This window comes from Podarcis gaigeae, assembly GCF_964106915.1.
Source record: "Podarcis gaigeae genome assembly, chromosome: 8".
NCBI classification, from domain to species: Eukaryota; Metazoa; Chordata; class Lepidosauria; order Squamata; family Lacertidae; genus Podarcis; species Podarcis gaigeae.
In genome coordinates, this window is record NC_139684.1 from 71,492,618 (window position 1) to 71,509,687 (window position 17,070).

The 17,070-nt window shown below is 48.5% G+C and overlaps 1 protein-coding gene across 1 annotated transcript in view; it reads left to right on the plus strand.

Annotated features, from left to right (window-relative positions):
* The first annotated feature begins 13,954 nt into the window (after positions 1-13,954).
* The window catches only part of NPHS1 (NPHS1 adhesion molecule, nephrin), a 49,251-nt gene continuing 46,135 nt past the window's right edge, over positions 13,955-17,070 (plus strand). Inside the window, exons 1-2 of the mRNA XM_083751033.1 lie at positions 13,955-14,496; positions 16,924-17,038. Of these exons, the coding sequence (XP_083607159.1) occupies positions 16,978-17,038 (61 nt within the window). The 5' untranslated portion in view covers positions 13,955-14,496; positions 16,924-16,977. The remainder of the gene's footprint in view (positions 14,497-16,923; positions 17,039-17,070) is intronic.

The following is a 17,070-nucleotide window of genomic DNA, read 5'->3' on the forward strand; positions in this document are numbered from 1 at the left end:
GCCACGGGAGCTTCCTGTACTCAAGTGGAAAGTCGTGTCAGAAATTCGGCTTCCAAAAAACATTCACAAACACTTACTTCTGAGTTTGCAGTGTTTGGGAGCTGATTTGTTCAGCAACTAAGGCGTTTGATAACCAAGGTGCGACTGTAATCCCCCTTTACTAGACCCTGGTGACAGGAGATAGGTGAGGGCATCTAGAATCTCCTGAGACAGAAGCTTTCCCTTTTGATCCATGATGTGTGGAGATGAGTCAGTGACGAGGGAAATGAACTCAACACATGCCCAGAGGCACTCTTGTCTTTGTTACTTTGTAACTTGATAGTAAAATACACACTTTCCGTGCAAAAGGTCCCAAGTTCCACTTTCTGATTCCCCTAGTCAAGGCTGGAATAGAATCCTGTCTGAAATCTGGGAGTTCTGAGTTAAATAGGCAAATGGTCTAACTTGGTATAAGGTAGGTATGGGCAAAATTTCAGTTTCAGATTCTTTCAGTTTCTCCTTTTTCCAGTCTGAGATGCAGCTCACTACATTTCCACATCAGTTCCTGAAATATAATCCCTCATGAAAATTCACCAGCATTTTAGTGCTAATATGAACATTCTTTGCAAAACACTTTCCCCTAATATCATGCATTATTGTACATTATTTTGAAGATGACAATGGTTATAGGGATTTTCACTAATATATGCATTTCTATGCACACATTACCCCAACATATGCATTTTTGCACTCATTACTTGGCTGGAGGACAGCACTGAAAATTTCAGGTAAGTGGACATTTTGCAAGAAGGCTGTGTTTCAATTGGTATAATGTTTCAGAAAGTGCAAATTAAGTAGGTTCACCTCTAAATGCAAACTGAATCTAATTACCCCTCCAAGGCAGCTCCTTGTGTTCCCATACCTTACACACCAGAGCTGAGAAGCTCCCGGAGCTGAATTTTCAAGCTGCAGAGAGCGGGCCTTTGTTGAACCCGGGTTCAAATTAAGCCCCGGCTTACTTTGAGAGCAGCTGTTGCCTACTCTGAGCCCAGGCTCTTCTGCTGTCGAGTGCAATCCCCTTGCCCAGCATTACATAATGTTATCTCCAAATGCACCTGAATAGTCTGAATTTCAATGTGTCTGTGGGTGGCTGCGACTGGGGAAACAGTCAGCGGATAAGGAAATTCAACCAAGTTCAAAACCTGCTCATGGATGCATTCAAAAATCATATTCACTGCCTCTCCCCCATCCTTCAAAAAGAGAGAATACATTAGAAGAGCATTTCGTGAGATTATTTTCTTTTCTTCCTTGTATTTAGGAACCTAGGAAGCTGCCTTATACCAATATATATTGCTCCATCTAACTCAATATTGTCTACACTGAGTGGCAATGGCTCTGCAGGGCAGAGGTCTCTCCCAGCCCACCTGGAGATGTCAAGGATTTCACAGTGATAGAGTTATTGGCTGAAGAGTTGTCCTTCCATGTGTAATAAAAGGACCTGAGCGTTTCAGAGGCATGCCTTGTGCTGAGGCCCATCTGGGTACTGTACCCAAGCCTTTGGGGGCTAGACGTCAGGCAGGCTCTGGGCTCTGATTCTTGCCATTGACTCTCTGGCTCCCCCTACTGTTGGGCTCCCTGCCAACCAGTTTCAAAGGGCAGCAGGAACCGCTCAACCGCTGGGTTGCTGCTGCGCCACCTGTGGAGCTGAGAGCATTAGCGGCAAACACACCATTCCTCCACGGTGGGGCCAGTCTGAAGGACGGAGACAGCAGGGGAGCTCTCAAAGCTGCAGCAGCCATTCACTGACTGTGCCCTGGATCCAGGAAGTGTTTAATGCAGATGTTCAGGGAACGCTAATCCCCTGGAATTGACTGAGGATAAAAGGCAACTCACTTTATTGTCCATTACACAAGCCGGGCTCTTTTATCTGAGGAACTATGCAGATGATAGGAGATGCCTTTTAAATTCTTCTGGAGGAGCCAGAGAGAGTTTTGCAGGCTCAAGTAACATCACTGCATGCAGCACCTGCCCGGAATCCTTCCCAGGAGGATGTGTGGGAGAAGCTGGAGAGCTGTTGCAATTTTAAGATCCCCTCCGGGCTCATATCTTATCTAGGGCTTCAGTGTGGGGAGGCTGGGATGCAGGCTTTGTTTGACTAGAGGGAGAAGCCTCACTTTTATCCAGACATTGATCCCAGCCTGAAGGAAAAATGGTTTGACATATTGTCATTTGCATTAAAATAAATTTTTTTTAAAAAAATGTTTTGTGCAATCAAGGAAATGCAATTGTGAATCTCAGCAAAGCAAATGCAAATTTAAGTAAAGTGCGTAACGTATGTGGTCAAAACTCTACCCTCCATTAATTTCTGTGCAAAGGAAACACCATGCAAATGTGTGTGTGTGTAGGGTACGTAATCAATTACATATTATTTTGCGGGCTGAAATCAACAGCAGCAAATATTGATTGTATTTGCTGGATTGATTTCCGTTCTGGGCACGGGGCAAACCTGCGATTGCTGCTCCTGCTTCTGTGTTCATTGGAATTGTCTGAAATCCTTAATTGCAAATGGGCCGTTCAGGCCTGGTTTTTCTGGTGCACACATTTGTCATGTTAGCTTCCTCACAATCCTGCCTCCACCTGCACAATCCTGCCTCGTATTCCTCGTAAACCCTCGTATTTAGCCTGGTTCACATGTCATGGCGAGCTGAACTCTCGTTTTCTGCGACTGCAGGTTCATGCTCCTCCCCTTTTCTTTACACCCTCACTATGCTGAGCTAGGGACGTGGGTGGCGCTGAGAGTTAAAGCACAGAGTCGAGGACTTGCCAATCAGAAGGTCAGTGGTTCGAATCCCCACGACGGGGTGAGCTCCCGTTGCTCAGTCCCAGCTCCTGCCAACCTAGCAGTTTGAAAGCACATCAAACTGCAAGTAGATAAATAGGTACCGCTCCAGTGGGAAGGTAAACGGCATTTCCGTGTGCTGCTCTGGTTCGCCAGAAGTGGCTTAGTCATGCTGGCCACATGACCTGGAAGCTGTATGCCGGCTCCCTCGGCCAATAAAGCAAGATGAGCGCCGCAACCCCAGAGTCCGTCATGACTGGACCTAATGGTCAGGGGTCCCTTTACCTTTACGCTGAGCTAAGCCAAGACGTGAGCTTCGCATGGTGACATCTAAACCCGACTTGTGCTTAAGAGCTCCTGTCAGGGAACTGCCATCGGAGGGACAGGTGGTGGAGAGGCTCCAGGAGAATAGGAGAGACTCTACAGCAGATTAAGGAACCAGTAGGGGGAGAGCAGGAGTTCCAGCGGAAGGGGAGTCGGGGGAGAGGCTCTGGGATACTTCTAGTGAGAATAGTGAAGAGGTAACAAGACCCCCGTTAGGAACTCCCACCCTTCGCTGGAAACTGTCACGCAGAGAGTCACGAAGACGCATGTCCGTCAAACAGCTTTTATGTTGGAGTAAGTTCCGTAGACGCCCACTGTCAGATTCTACCAGCGACTGACGGAGTCATGCTTTGGGGGCTCCGTTAGTGCCTAGGTTTGGGTGACCAGCCAAACCCCAGAGGGATCAAGCTTTTACGCACAAGCAGCTCATTATCCCATCACAGCTCCCTTCTCCAACCGTGAGCTGCAGCAAAGATTTGTAGCGTTAGCGTTGCATGCTCTCCAGCGTTTTATCGATGAAAATAAGGATGCACGTGGGTGTAAGGAAGACGCTGTGGAAGCCTTTTTCTTAGGAATGGATGAAATCTGTCAATTTCAGTTTCACCCAGTTTCTCGTTTTTTTCCGTCTTAAGCTCACTTTGCCCCGTTTCTTTATTATTCTTTATTGCAAATACAGCAGAAAGAAAACAGCTGCATGTACACAGCACATGGGCTTCCCCAAATAATTATGAGAATGGTAGTTTTACCCAAAGAACTACAATTCTTTGCACCCTTCACAAACTACAGTTCCCAGGATTCTGTCGGCATGGGGAATGTGCTTTGAATGTATAGCGTGTTTGCAGCCAATGTCAGTTCACCTTACCCATAAATCCTAATTTGAACATATATATTGGCAGTCTTTATGACCTAATAGCTTTCCAAATGAGATTAACAGTTATAAGATATATGTTCAGCCATAGAAAGGGCAGTAAGATGTTCAAGCCATTGAGTAACGGAGGAGTTTGTCCCATTTCTGCATATGTTTGGATAGTTGTGGTGTACGAGGGAGCTGCTGCTGTTGTGCTGTCCTCCTGGCTGTGGGGTGCTGCTGCTTGCCAGGGCTGGAATGGGGCAGGGGAACGTCCCATACCCTGCCCTCAACTCTGCCCTGTCCCACCCCATCCTTAGGAGTGGCAGTGCCCCTACGCACCCCACTTCTCATGCCCTGACCGCATTTGCAATTTTCTTTCCAAAGCCTGCATTTTCATGTGAATGCCACCAAATCTATGCACGTTTCTACACGATGTTGCCTAGTTCTGTAAAAAAAAATAAATTTGTTGCTGCATTTATAACGCACCGACAGGAGCTCAAGGAAACATATGTGATTCTCCTTCTTCCACAACAACCCTGCAAGGTTGGGCTGAGAGGCAGTGACTAGTCCAGGCATAGGCAAACACGGCCCTCCACATGTTTTGGGACAACAACTCCCATCATCCCTGACCACTGGTCCTGTTAGCTAGGGATGATGGGAGTTGTAGTCCCAAAACATCTGGAGGGCCAAGTTTGCCTGTGCCTGGACTAGCCTGAGGTCAGCCAGTGAGCTTCATGGCCAAGTGGGGAATCGAACCCTGACCTACCAGGTCCTGTTCTGACCCTCTAAGCACTACACACCTTCTACTCAGAAATGTAACTTCAAGAGAGGTGGAGATTATGACAACTACAGCAAGGCCTTTGGCGGGTGGGAAGAGACAGCTTGGCAGCAGAGCACTAGTACGTGTGCAAAGGGTTCAGTCCCCAGAATCTCTACAAATACCTCTGTCTGAACCCCTGGAGAGATGCTGCCAGCCAGTGTTGACAATATGGAGCTAGATGGACCAATAGCTTGACTTGATATCTGTCAGCTTCCTATGTTCCTTATTCCTCAACGAACCCCTTCTCCTTTGTATCAGATTCCAGCTAAGGGCCTCCGAACAAGCAGTCCATTATCAACCCCGCTATTTTGGGGCAACAGGATTGTGTCTGCTTGGGAATGCCATGGTATTTGCCCAGAGCTCAGCTCCTTTCCATAGTCTCATCTTGGCCAAGAGCCCAACCAAAGTCTTGGGTGGGGGGAACCAAGAATGGGCCAGACCAATACTCCCCCCACTCTGCTTCTTCCATCTAATCTTGGCAGGTGTTCCCCGAACCTTTGCCAAGGAGGTGGGGGTGGGCGAGTGGGTGGATGGTGTCCCCCTAGCTAATCCTGTTATCTCATTAACAAGAGCTCTTTAATTGCCAAATAGCTCCTGAGTTAATTAGAAAAGGAGAAGGGAGGAGGGACTGGGCAGTGTGTGTGTGTAGAGAGAGAGAGAGAGAAGAGAGGCAATGTTGGGTCAACACAGACTCTGGTATTGTTAGTATGAGGAAAACTGTGGAGAGGGAGAGTATATATGGGACAGGGGGAAGAGAAAGGAGCTAGGGTAATGCAGGGCAAAAAAGAAGGGGAAAAACCCAAAACAGTTGGTGAGCAGGCTTCAGAGTTTGGGTACAGGGGTGAGGCCTGTGCAGGAGTGAATCTACTATGAAACGAATGACGTTTAAGCTTTGGGGGCCCCTAATCCTGTAAGGGCCCCACATTGCCTTAGTCCATGTTGCTTAAAAATGGGTCTAGTAGACCCCCTCAAAACTGGGTCTGGTAGTCCTCACCAAAATTGGGTCTAGTAGACCCAGTTTGAGCCGCACGACTCAAGTTGATTAATTTTGGGCTGTATATATTTCAACAATCCCAAAGTCTGAGAATCCGTAGCACAGATGTTGTAAAGATAAAAGTGTCACGGTAAGTTGGATGCTTCGTTGAAGAGAGCGCCAATTCTTTATGTGTTTGGTCTCTGGAAAACGGCATTGCGAGGAAGCTCTCGTAGGATGAAACTGCATATGAATATGTTGCTAGAGAAACCGGAATAAAGACTATTTTGTTAAATGTGCTTCATGTAATAGGAGATAATCCAGTGCAGGAATTGTAATTAAAATCTGAGATGTAGTAGTTACATTTAAAAAAAAATAATAATATTGCGGTGATCTGTCGTGGAACAACTCCACTGAAGAAGATAACAGTGGTTGCCCAGATCTTCTTGCTGGTTGTGAAGGGACCCCCATTACAGTTGAAGCTTCAGGGCCCCCATAAGTACGTCCACCACTGGGAGTGTGTTTGAAATTCTCTGAAAGAGATGAATGCCCCACTTTTGGGAGAAGGAGTTAGGATTTCCTGCTGCCTATTGATATTGAAGCGGGCACCTATTTCTCCTCAAGTACGGGGAGATGTTTCGCAGATATGGTCCTGGATCCATCCCTGGAACAAACCCCTCTTTGAAGTCTTGAAAGAAACAGGCCGTGAACACGCCATCCCTTTGAAGCACAGTCAAAGCCCATTTCACCCCTCAAAGAATTCTGGGCCCTGTAGTCTGTCAAGGGCTGCTCAGAATTGTAACTCTGCTACGCATGAACTACAGCGCCCAGAATTCTTTGAGGGAAGGGATTTGCTCTGACTGTGCTTTGAAGGGGTTGTTCGTAGGCAGCCCCACTCCGCCGGTAGAAGCAACAACCAACCTGAGCAGAGCATCTTCTCCCACTGCAGATGCAGAACGGCGCATGCCGCCCCATGATCTCCCGTTCCCCATCTGTGAGCGAGGTGGGATTTTCACACGGTCGGGAGGTTTAAACCGGCAAGGCTTTAAACCCTTCTCTGCCGGCGGATTAGACCCTCAGCTGCTTGCAAGGGCATATGTTGCTCCATTATGCTCATCCGTGCGTGCACGCCGCAGCCGGGGCATGGAGGGCCTGTTGCTACCCTCTGCCGGGTAGAGCTTGGCACAGCGCAACACGCATGCAAATCTGTCCGGGCGCCCAATTTCGTGTGTGCGAGGGGATGGTCCCTCCCTGCGGCTGAGGTTGCTGGAGGAGCAAAGTGTGGCCTGCCGCTGTATCCCCAGTGCGCATCCCCTCCTCCCTGGCAGCCGTATGGAAAATGCACTAACTCATCAGATCTGCGCACACAGCCCATCAAAAGTAGGACATGGATAAACAGCCAGGCTGAGGTCTTTGAGCAAGGGAGGAGGAGGAGGGTTCCCTCGAAGGTTGCCACGTCAAGAGGTTTCAGCCAGCCCAGCCTACTAGGCCATTTCCACACCGTACGTATAATGTGCTATAATACCACTTTAAACAGTTATGGCTTGCTCTGGGAGAATCCTGGGAGCTGTAGTTTGTTACATTCGTTAGCAGAGCTACAGTTCTCAGGGTTCCCTGTGAAGGAGGACTGGTTGTTTAAACGACTGTGGGAACTGTAGTGCTGGGAGGGGAATAGGAGTTCTCCTAACAACTCCCAGCAACCTTAACAAACTACAGCTCCCAGGATTCTTTGGGGGAAACCGAGTCTCTAAAGTGGGATATTAAAAAAAAAGTGGGATATGATTGAAAGAAAGAAAGAAAGAAAGAAAGAGGTATCGCCAAAAAAGAAGCCAATATTTATTCGCATCAGATATCCATATGTTAAATGATATGGATAGAGGCATCTTTAGAAAGTAGTACTACATTGAAAGGGTGCAGCAAGAATATTGAAAGCATTGGGCAGGGCTGCAGAACCTCAGGCAGTGAGAATGGATGCGGCCCTCCAGTGCTCACTGCCTGGCCCTCCAAACTCTCCAGGCCCCTTCCCCTGCCAAATTTGCTTGGTATCCTGAGTATTTTGCTTGGTGGAATGTATCCTTGATCTCTGATAAGGCCTCTTGTTTGGTTTAGGTGAAGGATAGATAAGGAGGGTGAGAATGTGTGGAGAAACTAGCCGCTTGTCCAAAGGTGAAAATTGTATGTGTTGCTCCACCCACTTTTTCATTGGGCTCCGCCCACCACTATCATGTGGCCCCCAGAAGGTTGCTCAGAAGGGACTGTGGCTCCTGGGCTCATCAAGGTTTCCCACCCCTACCTTCCGGCAGCTTATATCTATGGGGGCTTTCTCGGACTACCCTAAGCAGCAAAACGGATCTGTGCCTATTTTACAAAGTAAAAACGGACATCCACTTATGCCCCTGGGCTCACCTGCCACTGGCATCGGTCATACGAGGGGTGGGTTCGGGTGCCAGCCGGACGATGCTTCGGACAGCAGAAATGTCTTGTGCCAGCCCTGATTCTGTCAGTCAAGTCTGACTGGCCATGCGCCTCACTGATGAGTGTGCCGAGATGGACTGTGCTAGGTTTACACACGGGATTGGCCGAACCAAATCTCAGCCCAGTTCCACTCAGCACGTAAGTGTTGCGGCGCTGGGAAAATCCTCTCACTGGGTTGTTTTGAGGATGAAATGAGATACAAAGAGCTCTGAATCCCATGAAGTGCTGCAGAAATTAATAATCACCCATTAATCCTATAAAGAAACACCTGCTGGGGTATTAGTTCTGTTTCATTACTTATTTGCTGGGTGGGGGGGGGGGGAGAAGAGAGAGATGATTTGGATTTTTTGCCGTATAAATTTTCTTTCCTAGCGACAAGAAAGAGCAGTTCCTCCACAGTTCCTGGATAATGCCTTGCCAAGCTAACTTCTGACCTTTCAAGCACCGTGCAACTCACACCGCAATAAGCCCTCCAGGAGCCCAATAAACTGCTGGTTTTGGATGCCTGCCCAGGGCTGCGAAAACCATGGCAGCGGGAGTCTGCGAGCGCCTGGCAAGGCCAAGTTGCGTGGTTCGTGGGCCGTCCTTTTCTATGGTGGGACCAGAAGTTGGGCAGAGCTGCTCCACCGTGAGGAAACAGAGGCAGCGTGGCTTAGTGGTCAGAGCGTCCAATGAGGATTGGAGAGACCAACATTCAGTTTATCCCATGAAGCTCATTGGTTGCAACCATGGACTGGTCACGACCTCTCAGCCGTTGGGCCATACCTTACAGGGATATTGTGAGGATAAATGGGGTGAGGGGAGAACCATTAACACGACCTTGAGAAAAGGTGGGCTATCACAGAATCGTTAAGAATTGGAAGAGACCACGAAGGCTGTCTAGTTCAACTGGGGACTCAGCTACATTCATCAAAAGGCAGCGTTTTGAATGCGTTATAAACATGCAACACCAGATGGCGCTGGAGAGCAAACAAAATTTCTTTGCGATTTTCCATAGCATTTTTTTTTGTTTTAACGGTTTAATTTCTGACTTATTTATAGCATTCCCCCCCCCCCCCGTAGATCCACCCCCTGTTAAATGCAGGATCTGCAGTACAAGATGCATCTGAAGCATCCCTGAGATATCGTATCTCCAGAGGAAAGCCCATCACCTCCCGAGTCTGTTCCACAGTTCTTATTGTTAGGTTCCAACTCTACAATTCTATGAAATGTATAATGCAGATGGGACCTTTAGCTGCAATCTGCTTCTTTGCATTTTCCACTCATTGGTTCTAGATATAGCCCTGGGAGGAACAGGAAACAAGGACATTGGATATGGGGGGAAATCATGGCCCTACTTCTTGTTCTACACCAGGAGAGTAGGGAACTTCTTTTTTCCCCCGACCAAGGGCCACATTATGTTTGCGGGGGCCACATGCCAGTGGTAGTGGTGGTGGTGGCAGAAGCAAAAGTGAGTGGTGCAACTCATGCAATTTTTACCTTTATCTAGCAGGCTATTTTCTACACGGGTCTTTCTGTATTCTCCACCCAGGTAGGAAAAGAGCATTGTGAAACGCATTCCAGTCAGGCAAAAACACTCGAGGGCGGGAACCAGGCTTGGTCAATGGTTCGGCCTGAGGAGACTGTGCGTGGCTGAGGAATTGTTGGGGGCTGGGGAGAGTCCCAATAACCAAATAGGATGGCTGTGTTTGGCTCCTGGGCCGCAGGCTTCCCACCCCACATTTTATGCCAGAGTTTTTCAACCGGGGTGCTGTTGCACCCTGGGGTGCCCAGAATGGTGGTCTGGGGTGCTGCGGGCAACATTGACCTCTCCCTCTTTTCTTCCCTCCCTCCTCTGATGCCCTCTTGCATCTCTGCCTCCCAAAGGATTGCATAACTGTCTGTTGCAGCAGACCCTGCTACAAGCTCCCTAGGTGAACGGTGTCTCTGGTGCTGGCCAGGGGTGCTTCTCAGGCCCCTGTGGGGCAGCATGAGGAGGCACCTTCTCTGGGGCAGGGAGGCAGCTCAGAGACCGGGCGGCAGCAGCTACAGCTGCTCAGAGGACTCCCAAGGAGAAGGGAGAGGAGAGGCGGCTGAGGGAACACTGAGAAGGTTCAAAAAGGGGTGAGGGGCTGCCAGCTCTGCAGGCAAGGGGTGACATAACTGGGCTCCTGAGCCCCACAGAAAGAAGGTAGTTGATCAAGGGAGCCATGGGCCCCAAAAGGTTGAAAACATCTACTTTTTTCCCCAGAGATGACTAATGTGTGCAAGAGTTTAATGTTCTGCTCTGTTCTGTGTTGGTCAGGCCACCTCTGGAATAACGTGTCCATTTCTGGGCACCAGTTTTAAGCAGTGTGCAACTTGGGCTTGCAGATTGCATTAGCTTTTTAAGCAGCTGCATCACACAGCTGGCTCATGTTTCTTTCCTGAATCAACAAGCCCAAGGTGCAAACCGATGGAGGTGTTTAGCAAGGCAGATAGCAACAAGATCAGTTCTCATTGCTGAGGCCTCCTCCTTAAGTGCTGTAATACGAATGGCAACGGACTGGGCTCTTGGTCTAATGGCAAGACCTGTCCTCCTCACCCCCACCCCCAGGAAATTGTGGTCACTGCTGTGGTCTGAAATTGTGGTCTGCTGTGTGATTTGTTAATGGATGCTATTGAGTCTTATTTGGTGTGGGAGAAAAATTAAAGCACGTCATTGGAGTCCCTAAGCTGGTGGCAATGGGTCAGTGCACTTGGTTAGTAACCAAAAGGTTGGTGGTTCGTGCCCATCCAGGGATGGCTGGGGGCAGGATTCTGGCATTGCAGGGGGTTGGACTAGATGACCGTCGGGGTCCCTTCCAACTGTAGAATTCTATGATGTGCTTGTGCAGGAGGAACATAACCTTCTTCCCTCCCTGCATACCAGGAAGCAACCAGAGTCATTGCAACAGACCAGCCCCTTTCCACTCCTCTTCCCTTGATGGACAATTCACTATTCGAGACTGCAGAGCAAGGAATGGCAACAGGGCAGAGATGGCTCTACCATTAGTGATGATTTTTGCACCCACCTTGAGTCTTTTTGCCTGGATGGAATGTGTGTCCCTGAGCTCTGACAATGTCTCCTGCATTAAATGTTTGTGTGTGTGTGTGTCAGAGAGCAATGGTCGCTCTCCCCAAGCCCTGTATCCATCCTCTTCTGTTGGAGGACAGGGCTCTCTCTGTTTGCCCCTCAGCCTGCCCTGTGCCCCCTAAGCTAGCCTGCTGCCCTCCTGTGTGGTTGAGGAAGCTCTTCCGTCTCCACAGTTGAAATAAGAATCACAGAATTGTAGCACTGGAAGGGACCACTAGGACCATCTCGTCCAACCTCCTGCTATGCAGGAATCTTTTGCCCCACATGGTGCTCAAACCTACAACCCTGAGATTAAGAGTCTCATGTCCTACCGACTGAGCTATCCTAGTAGGATCCAGTAGAATCAGCTGTGAGTCTGATTGACTTCTGTACCTGGAGTTTGGAGGGGAGGAAGACACCATTTTTGCTCTTCTCCTCGGGCAGCAAAATGTACTGAGGCATCCCTGAAGACTTCTATGGAGCTGGATGGCTGGTGCGCTCTGCTAAAGGGTTTTGGAAACAGGGCATATTCCCTTCTGCAAGAACCCTCTTTCATGATCAGCAGACCTAGAGAGAAGAGTGTTTTCAGCTTTTGAAGGAGGATGTCCACATAAAAGCATGCGGCTGCACAACCCCCCTGAAAAGGGCAGCCCCCCCGATGGTGCATACAAAGCCTCCATGCGGGTCCATAGTCTGTGTGCATAGGGTTTTCCATAAGTTATGCTGAAGCAGGAGCAAGGACAGTGCTAGAAAACCCCTGTCTCTGTCCAACTCATGCGCAGAATGCTCTGATGCCATCAAACTGGCAGAATCCATGCAGCTGGAGGACAAACCAGCTCGCATTCTGCTGAAGACATGCAGGGGAGGGCTGTGGCTTTGCGGTAGTGCATCCACTTCACATGAAGAAGGTCCCAGGTTCAATACCAGGTAGGGATGGGAATGCCCTGTCTTGAAATCCCGGAGGGCTGCTGCCAGTTAGGGTAGACAAAACTGGGCTAGATGGTGTCTGTACAAGGCAGCTCCCTATATTCGCCACCTCTGCTTAGCCAGGCAGGACCAACCCTATCATTGGGCAGAGCGAGGCAATTGCTTCAGGCGGCAGATGCTCGGAGGCAGCAGTATGGACATTCCTCCAGAGCCACTCTCCTCTTTGGCTGGCCGCTCTGTTGATCTGACTGTGTAAGGCAGCTTCCTGTATTCCTGTGCTGTGACTGAAGGCCACCTGCCAAGAGACCCCTATAAAATATACGTCCCTTCCGCTGAGTGCCAAATCGGCTGTCTCTGAGGACACTTGGCTGAGGGAGCCTGGGATGACAAGCCAAAGGCCAGTGCCTTTACAAGTGGCTCTTGTAGGTCCAACGCGAACGAGAGCGGCAGCAAGGCGCATGGCCCGACATGCTAATGTGGTGCGCTGCAGGATGACCTGGTGCCACTGCTCTTCCTGCAGCCCGCTCCGATTGCTATTATACCTGAGATTATGCCTGTGCTGCAATGCAGATCGCATACATTGGTCGTGAACTGGCACACACACTGCCTGATAGCAGGGAGTGGGGCGTGCAGGCAATCTGCGCCAAGGCGCGCCCAATGCAAATGGGCATTTGTGCGTGCACAGCCTCTGGTCAGTGCAGGTGCTGCCAAGGAAAACAGGACCCTTTGTCCCTGGCAAGGTGTCTGTTGCTAGTGGTCACTTATCAGGGCGAAAGGTTTTTGGACGGCAGTCCCCAAATCAGGTTGTCCCTCTTACCTTTGCTTCGGTAACTTTCACAGATGCCGGTGGCTTCCTCTGTCCTTTTGACTTTGACCATGTTTGCAGAACTTGCCTCTTCCCTAAACAGGCTTGCTGTTTCCAGGGTGCTGAGCGCCCTCCTTGTTGCAAAGTGTGTGTGATGCTGCTGCCCTCTGCTGGTAAGAGCTGGCCTGACTTTGGCCGGATTTGAATGTGCCCAGGTATTCACACAGCAAACCCTTGAACTTTTAAATATCTGTGATCATTGCACCTACTCATGTGAAAGTGAGAGAGCATTACTTTTAGCCACTGCAAGCAGAAGGATAATAACATCCTGGTAAAGGAGCTGAAAGGTCTGTATAGTTAAAGCTAGTGATGTATGGAAGTGAGAGCTGGACCATAAAGAAGGCTGATCGCCAAAGAATTGATGCTTTTGAATTATGCTGCTGGAGGAGACTCATGAGAGTCCCATGGACTGCAAGAAGATCAAACCTCTCCATTCTGAAGGAAATCAGCCCTGAGTGCTCACTAGAAGGACAGATCGTGAAGCTGAGGTTCCAATACTTGGGCCACCTCATGAGAAGAGAAGACTCCCTGGAAAAGACCCTGATCTTGGGAAAGATGGAGGGCACAAGAAGAAGGGGATGACAGAGGACGAGATGGTTGGACAGTGTTCTCGAAGCTACTAACATGAGCCTGACCAAACTGCGGGAGGCGGTGGAAGACAGGAGTGCCTGGTGTGCTCTGGTCCATGGGGTCACAAAGTGTCAGACACGACTAAACAACTAAATAACAACAACAAGAAGAAAGTAGCTGAAGATGCTGTTTGGGTAATGCAAGATCTTCATGTGATCAGAAATTTCTGCCCCTTTAGTACAGCCCCAACCTACTAGGAAAAATGGCTAATTTAGACTGCAGAGAGGTAATGCATTATCTCTTCCCAAGAGTTAAAAGTTCAAAAGATGGGTCACTGTTTGTGGTGTGTATATTCAGCCACTGTTGCCTCTGGAAAATAGGTTAGAAAGAGATTCCCCCCCTCCCAATATCAGGGCCCACTGGTATGTAGAGCCAAAATTTCCATTTTGTGTTATCAATTTCCATTTTGCACAAAGTATTCAAGAAGATCAGGATATTCATTTCACATGCCCTGCTTATTCCAGTTTAAGGCCCCCCAGAGTCAGGATTCTATGGAACCCACCCAAATCATGGAGTCAGCACTGCCACCTCCCAGGCCTCCTCCATGGAGGATGGGGTGGATTCCTTGCCTCTGCTTGTTTTCCTTAGGTGCTTGTAAGCGATGAAGTGGGCAGGTTCCTTAGCAGGCAGCTGTGGAGGAGGGACCGGCGCTGGCATCTCAGTCATCTCACTGACTCGGCAGTCCTACTTCAGGAGAGGTTCAGAAGAGTCAATCTCTGGACACTGGGCACTTGGGGCAAGGTAAGATCATGTGTGTGTGTGTGTGTGTGTGTGTGTGTGAGAGAGAGAGAGAGAGAGAGAGAGAGAGAGAGAGAGAGAGAGAGAGAGATATCAATGCTTTCATTAATGTCCAGTCTGCAAAAAGTAATAGTTCTGCTCTCTTTGCTGGCCAGGCTGAACCTAGAGTACTGCACCCAGTTCTGGTCATCACATTTTAAAAGCATTGAAACGCTTTAGAGTTTCCAGGGAGGGGAATCAGGATAGTTGCTGGGGATGGAAACCAAATCCTATGACTTGAGGAAGGACTTGGGCATGTTGACTTGCTTAACAGCTGGGGACCAGTTTACTTGCCTTACCTGATATAAACCCACCTGGCTGCTTCAATACAGCAAACTGGACAAGGTTACAGGCATCACTTGACACTTGTTCTGCAGCTGTAAGAAATTTTAGTGTGGCAGTATCTATACTTTGGAACTCCCTGCCTGTTGACACCAGGCAGGTGCATTCACTCTACTATTTCATGCTGAAAAACATTTTCATTTAGGCAAGCCTGTCTAGACATGCAGATGTTGATATGTCTTGATCTTTTATGCTGTTGAGTTTAATTGTTTTTCAATGTTTTTATTGATAATTTTAATATTTACTGTAACCTCTTGGAGGGTTTCCTACAATCAAGCAGTATATAAATCTTGTTCAGTAAGATAAATAAATAATTGTTTAGCTCGGGGAAGAGAAGATTAAAGGGAGACATGATGGCTGTCTTCTGACTGTTGGATGGGCAGAAGTTGGAACAGATGTTTGCTGTTGCTCTGGAGAGAGCAGAAGGAGATCTGATGGCTGGGCATTGCAAAGAAGAAGGAAAAAGCTTTAATGGCTGTTCAACATTTATATACGACTTCTTTGTAAAAAGGAACCACAGCACCTCTAAAGCTATGAACTAAAATGTCAAAATTCTCAATAAAACCAGTTATTGATACTTTCCCAACAGTGAAAGCTAAATGTTTGAGACTTTTAAGTTTGGAAAAAAAGACAACTGATGGGAGTAATTTTTAAAAAACCAGGGTCACCAATGGCTGTTGTGGCCCCATCGAGTCCCGTTGCTGAGCAAGCTGGGGCTAGGTGTCTCTAAGGAACACTTGCCTGAGAGCAGAATCTACATACAAAGTCAAAGAAGAGAAGAGTTTGAATTTGATAACCCGCTTTATCACTACCCCAAGGAGTCTCAAAGCGGCTAACAATCTCCTTTCCCTCCCTCCCCCACAACAAACACTCTGTGAGGTGAGTGAAGCTGAGAGACTTCAGAGAGAAGTGTGACTAGCCCAAGATCACCCAGCAGCTGCATGTGGAGGAGCGGAGACGTGAACCCGGTTCACCAGATTACGAGCCTACCGCTCTTAACCACTACACCACACTGGCTCAAACAGCCCTGAGGTCAGGGAATCCAGGTGATCACAGAGTCAAGGGTCCAGATGTAGAACAAGAAGCAGCAAGGTAGGGCCTGGAACCACAGGCATTGTTTCCAGCATCTGAGTGCTGCTGAGAGCACTGTTTAAGAAGGCTGAAGCCAGCTGTTTCTCATCAGTACCCTTCTTTCCCATGTCCTTGAGGGCTGATCAGTTGCAGGTGGAGCCATTCCAGCTTCTTCCCTTCAGGCTGCTGTCCAGCAGGTGAAGCTGATCCCTGGCCCATGACAATGGCACTGATTGTGTGATGTGGAGAAATGGGCGGAAAGAACTTTCCTCCCCTCTGTCATGATACTAGAATCCAGGGCCATGCACTGAAGCTGAATGCTGGAAGCACTTCTTTACACAATGCATATTTGAGCCACGGAGTCCGCTAACCTGTGATGTAGTTCATTGACTTCAATTAGATAAATTCATGGAGGATGAGGCTGCTAGTTTCGAGGGCTGTATATTACCTCCATTGTCATAGGCATTATGCCTCTGGGTACCAGTTGATGGATGGGCATTTCAGAGGCACCTGGGCAGCCACTATGGGAAACAGGGTGCCAAACTAGGTGATCTTTGTTTTGATTCAGCAGGGATCTTTTTATATTTTTAGAACTAGATGCAGTGGTGCAGTTAGGGAAGGACTTTGGGGGCAGAAGCCTTGCTCTGCGGAATGAGCAGGAGGGCACCCAAATGCAGCAAAACCACATTTTGAAGCAAGTAAAGCAATAGTATACATCATTCTCTAAAGAGCCCACCTCTGCTACTAGACCATTAAGTACAGAGCCTTAAATTACCTACGTGCATCACTGACTGGATGATCCAGCACAATGATGATCTCCCAAATGATCTCCTTATGTTCTTAAAAAAATCTTTTCCTCCTTCATATTTAAGTCTAACGTCATCCACATCCGCTCGCATGAGGGTAAGGGTGCCAATGGTCCCATCACCATCCCTTACCTTCATCTCTCACAACCATCTCTGTGATGATCACTTGCAGGTTTACAAGACCCCAAGACCCTGATTCTTACTTTCAGAGTGACAGCAGGTAGGAATGGTGTCCTGGGGCCTGGGCGTCCTGCTCATCCGACTCCTCCTCAACCTGATCAACCAAGGTGAGACATACAGAACTTAAGAGGAGCACTGC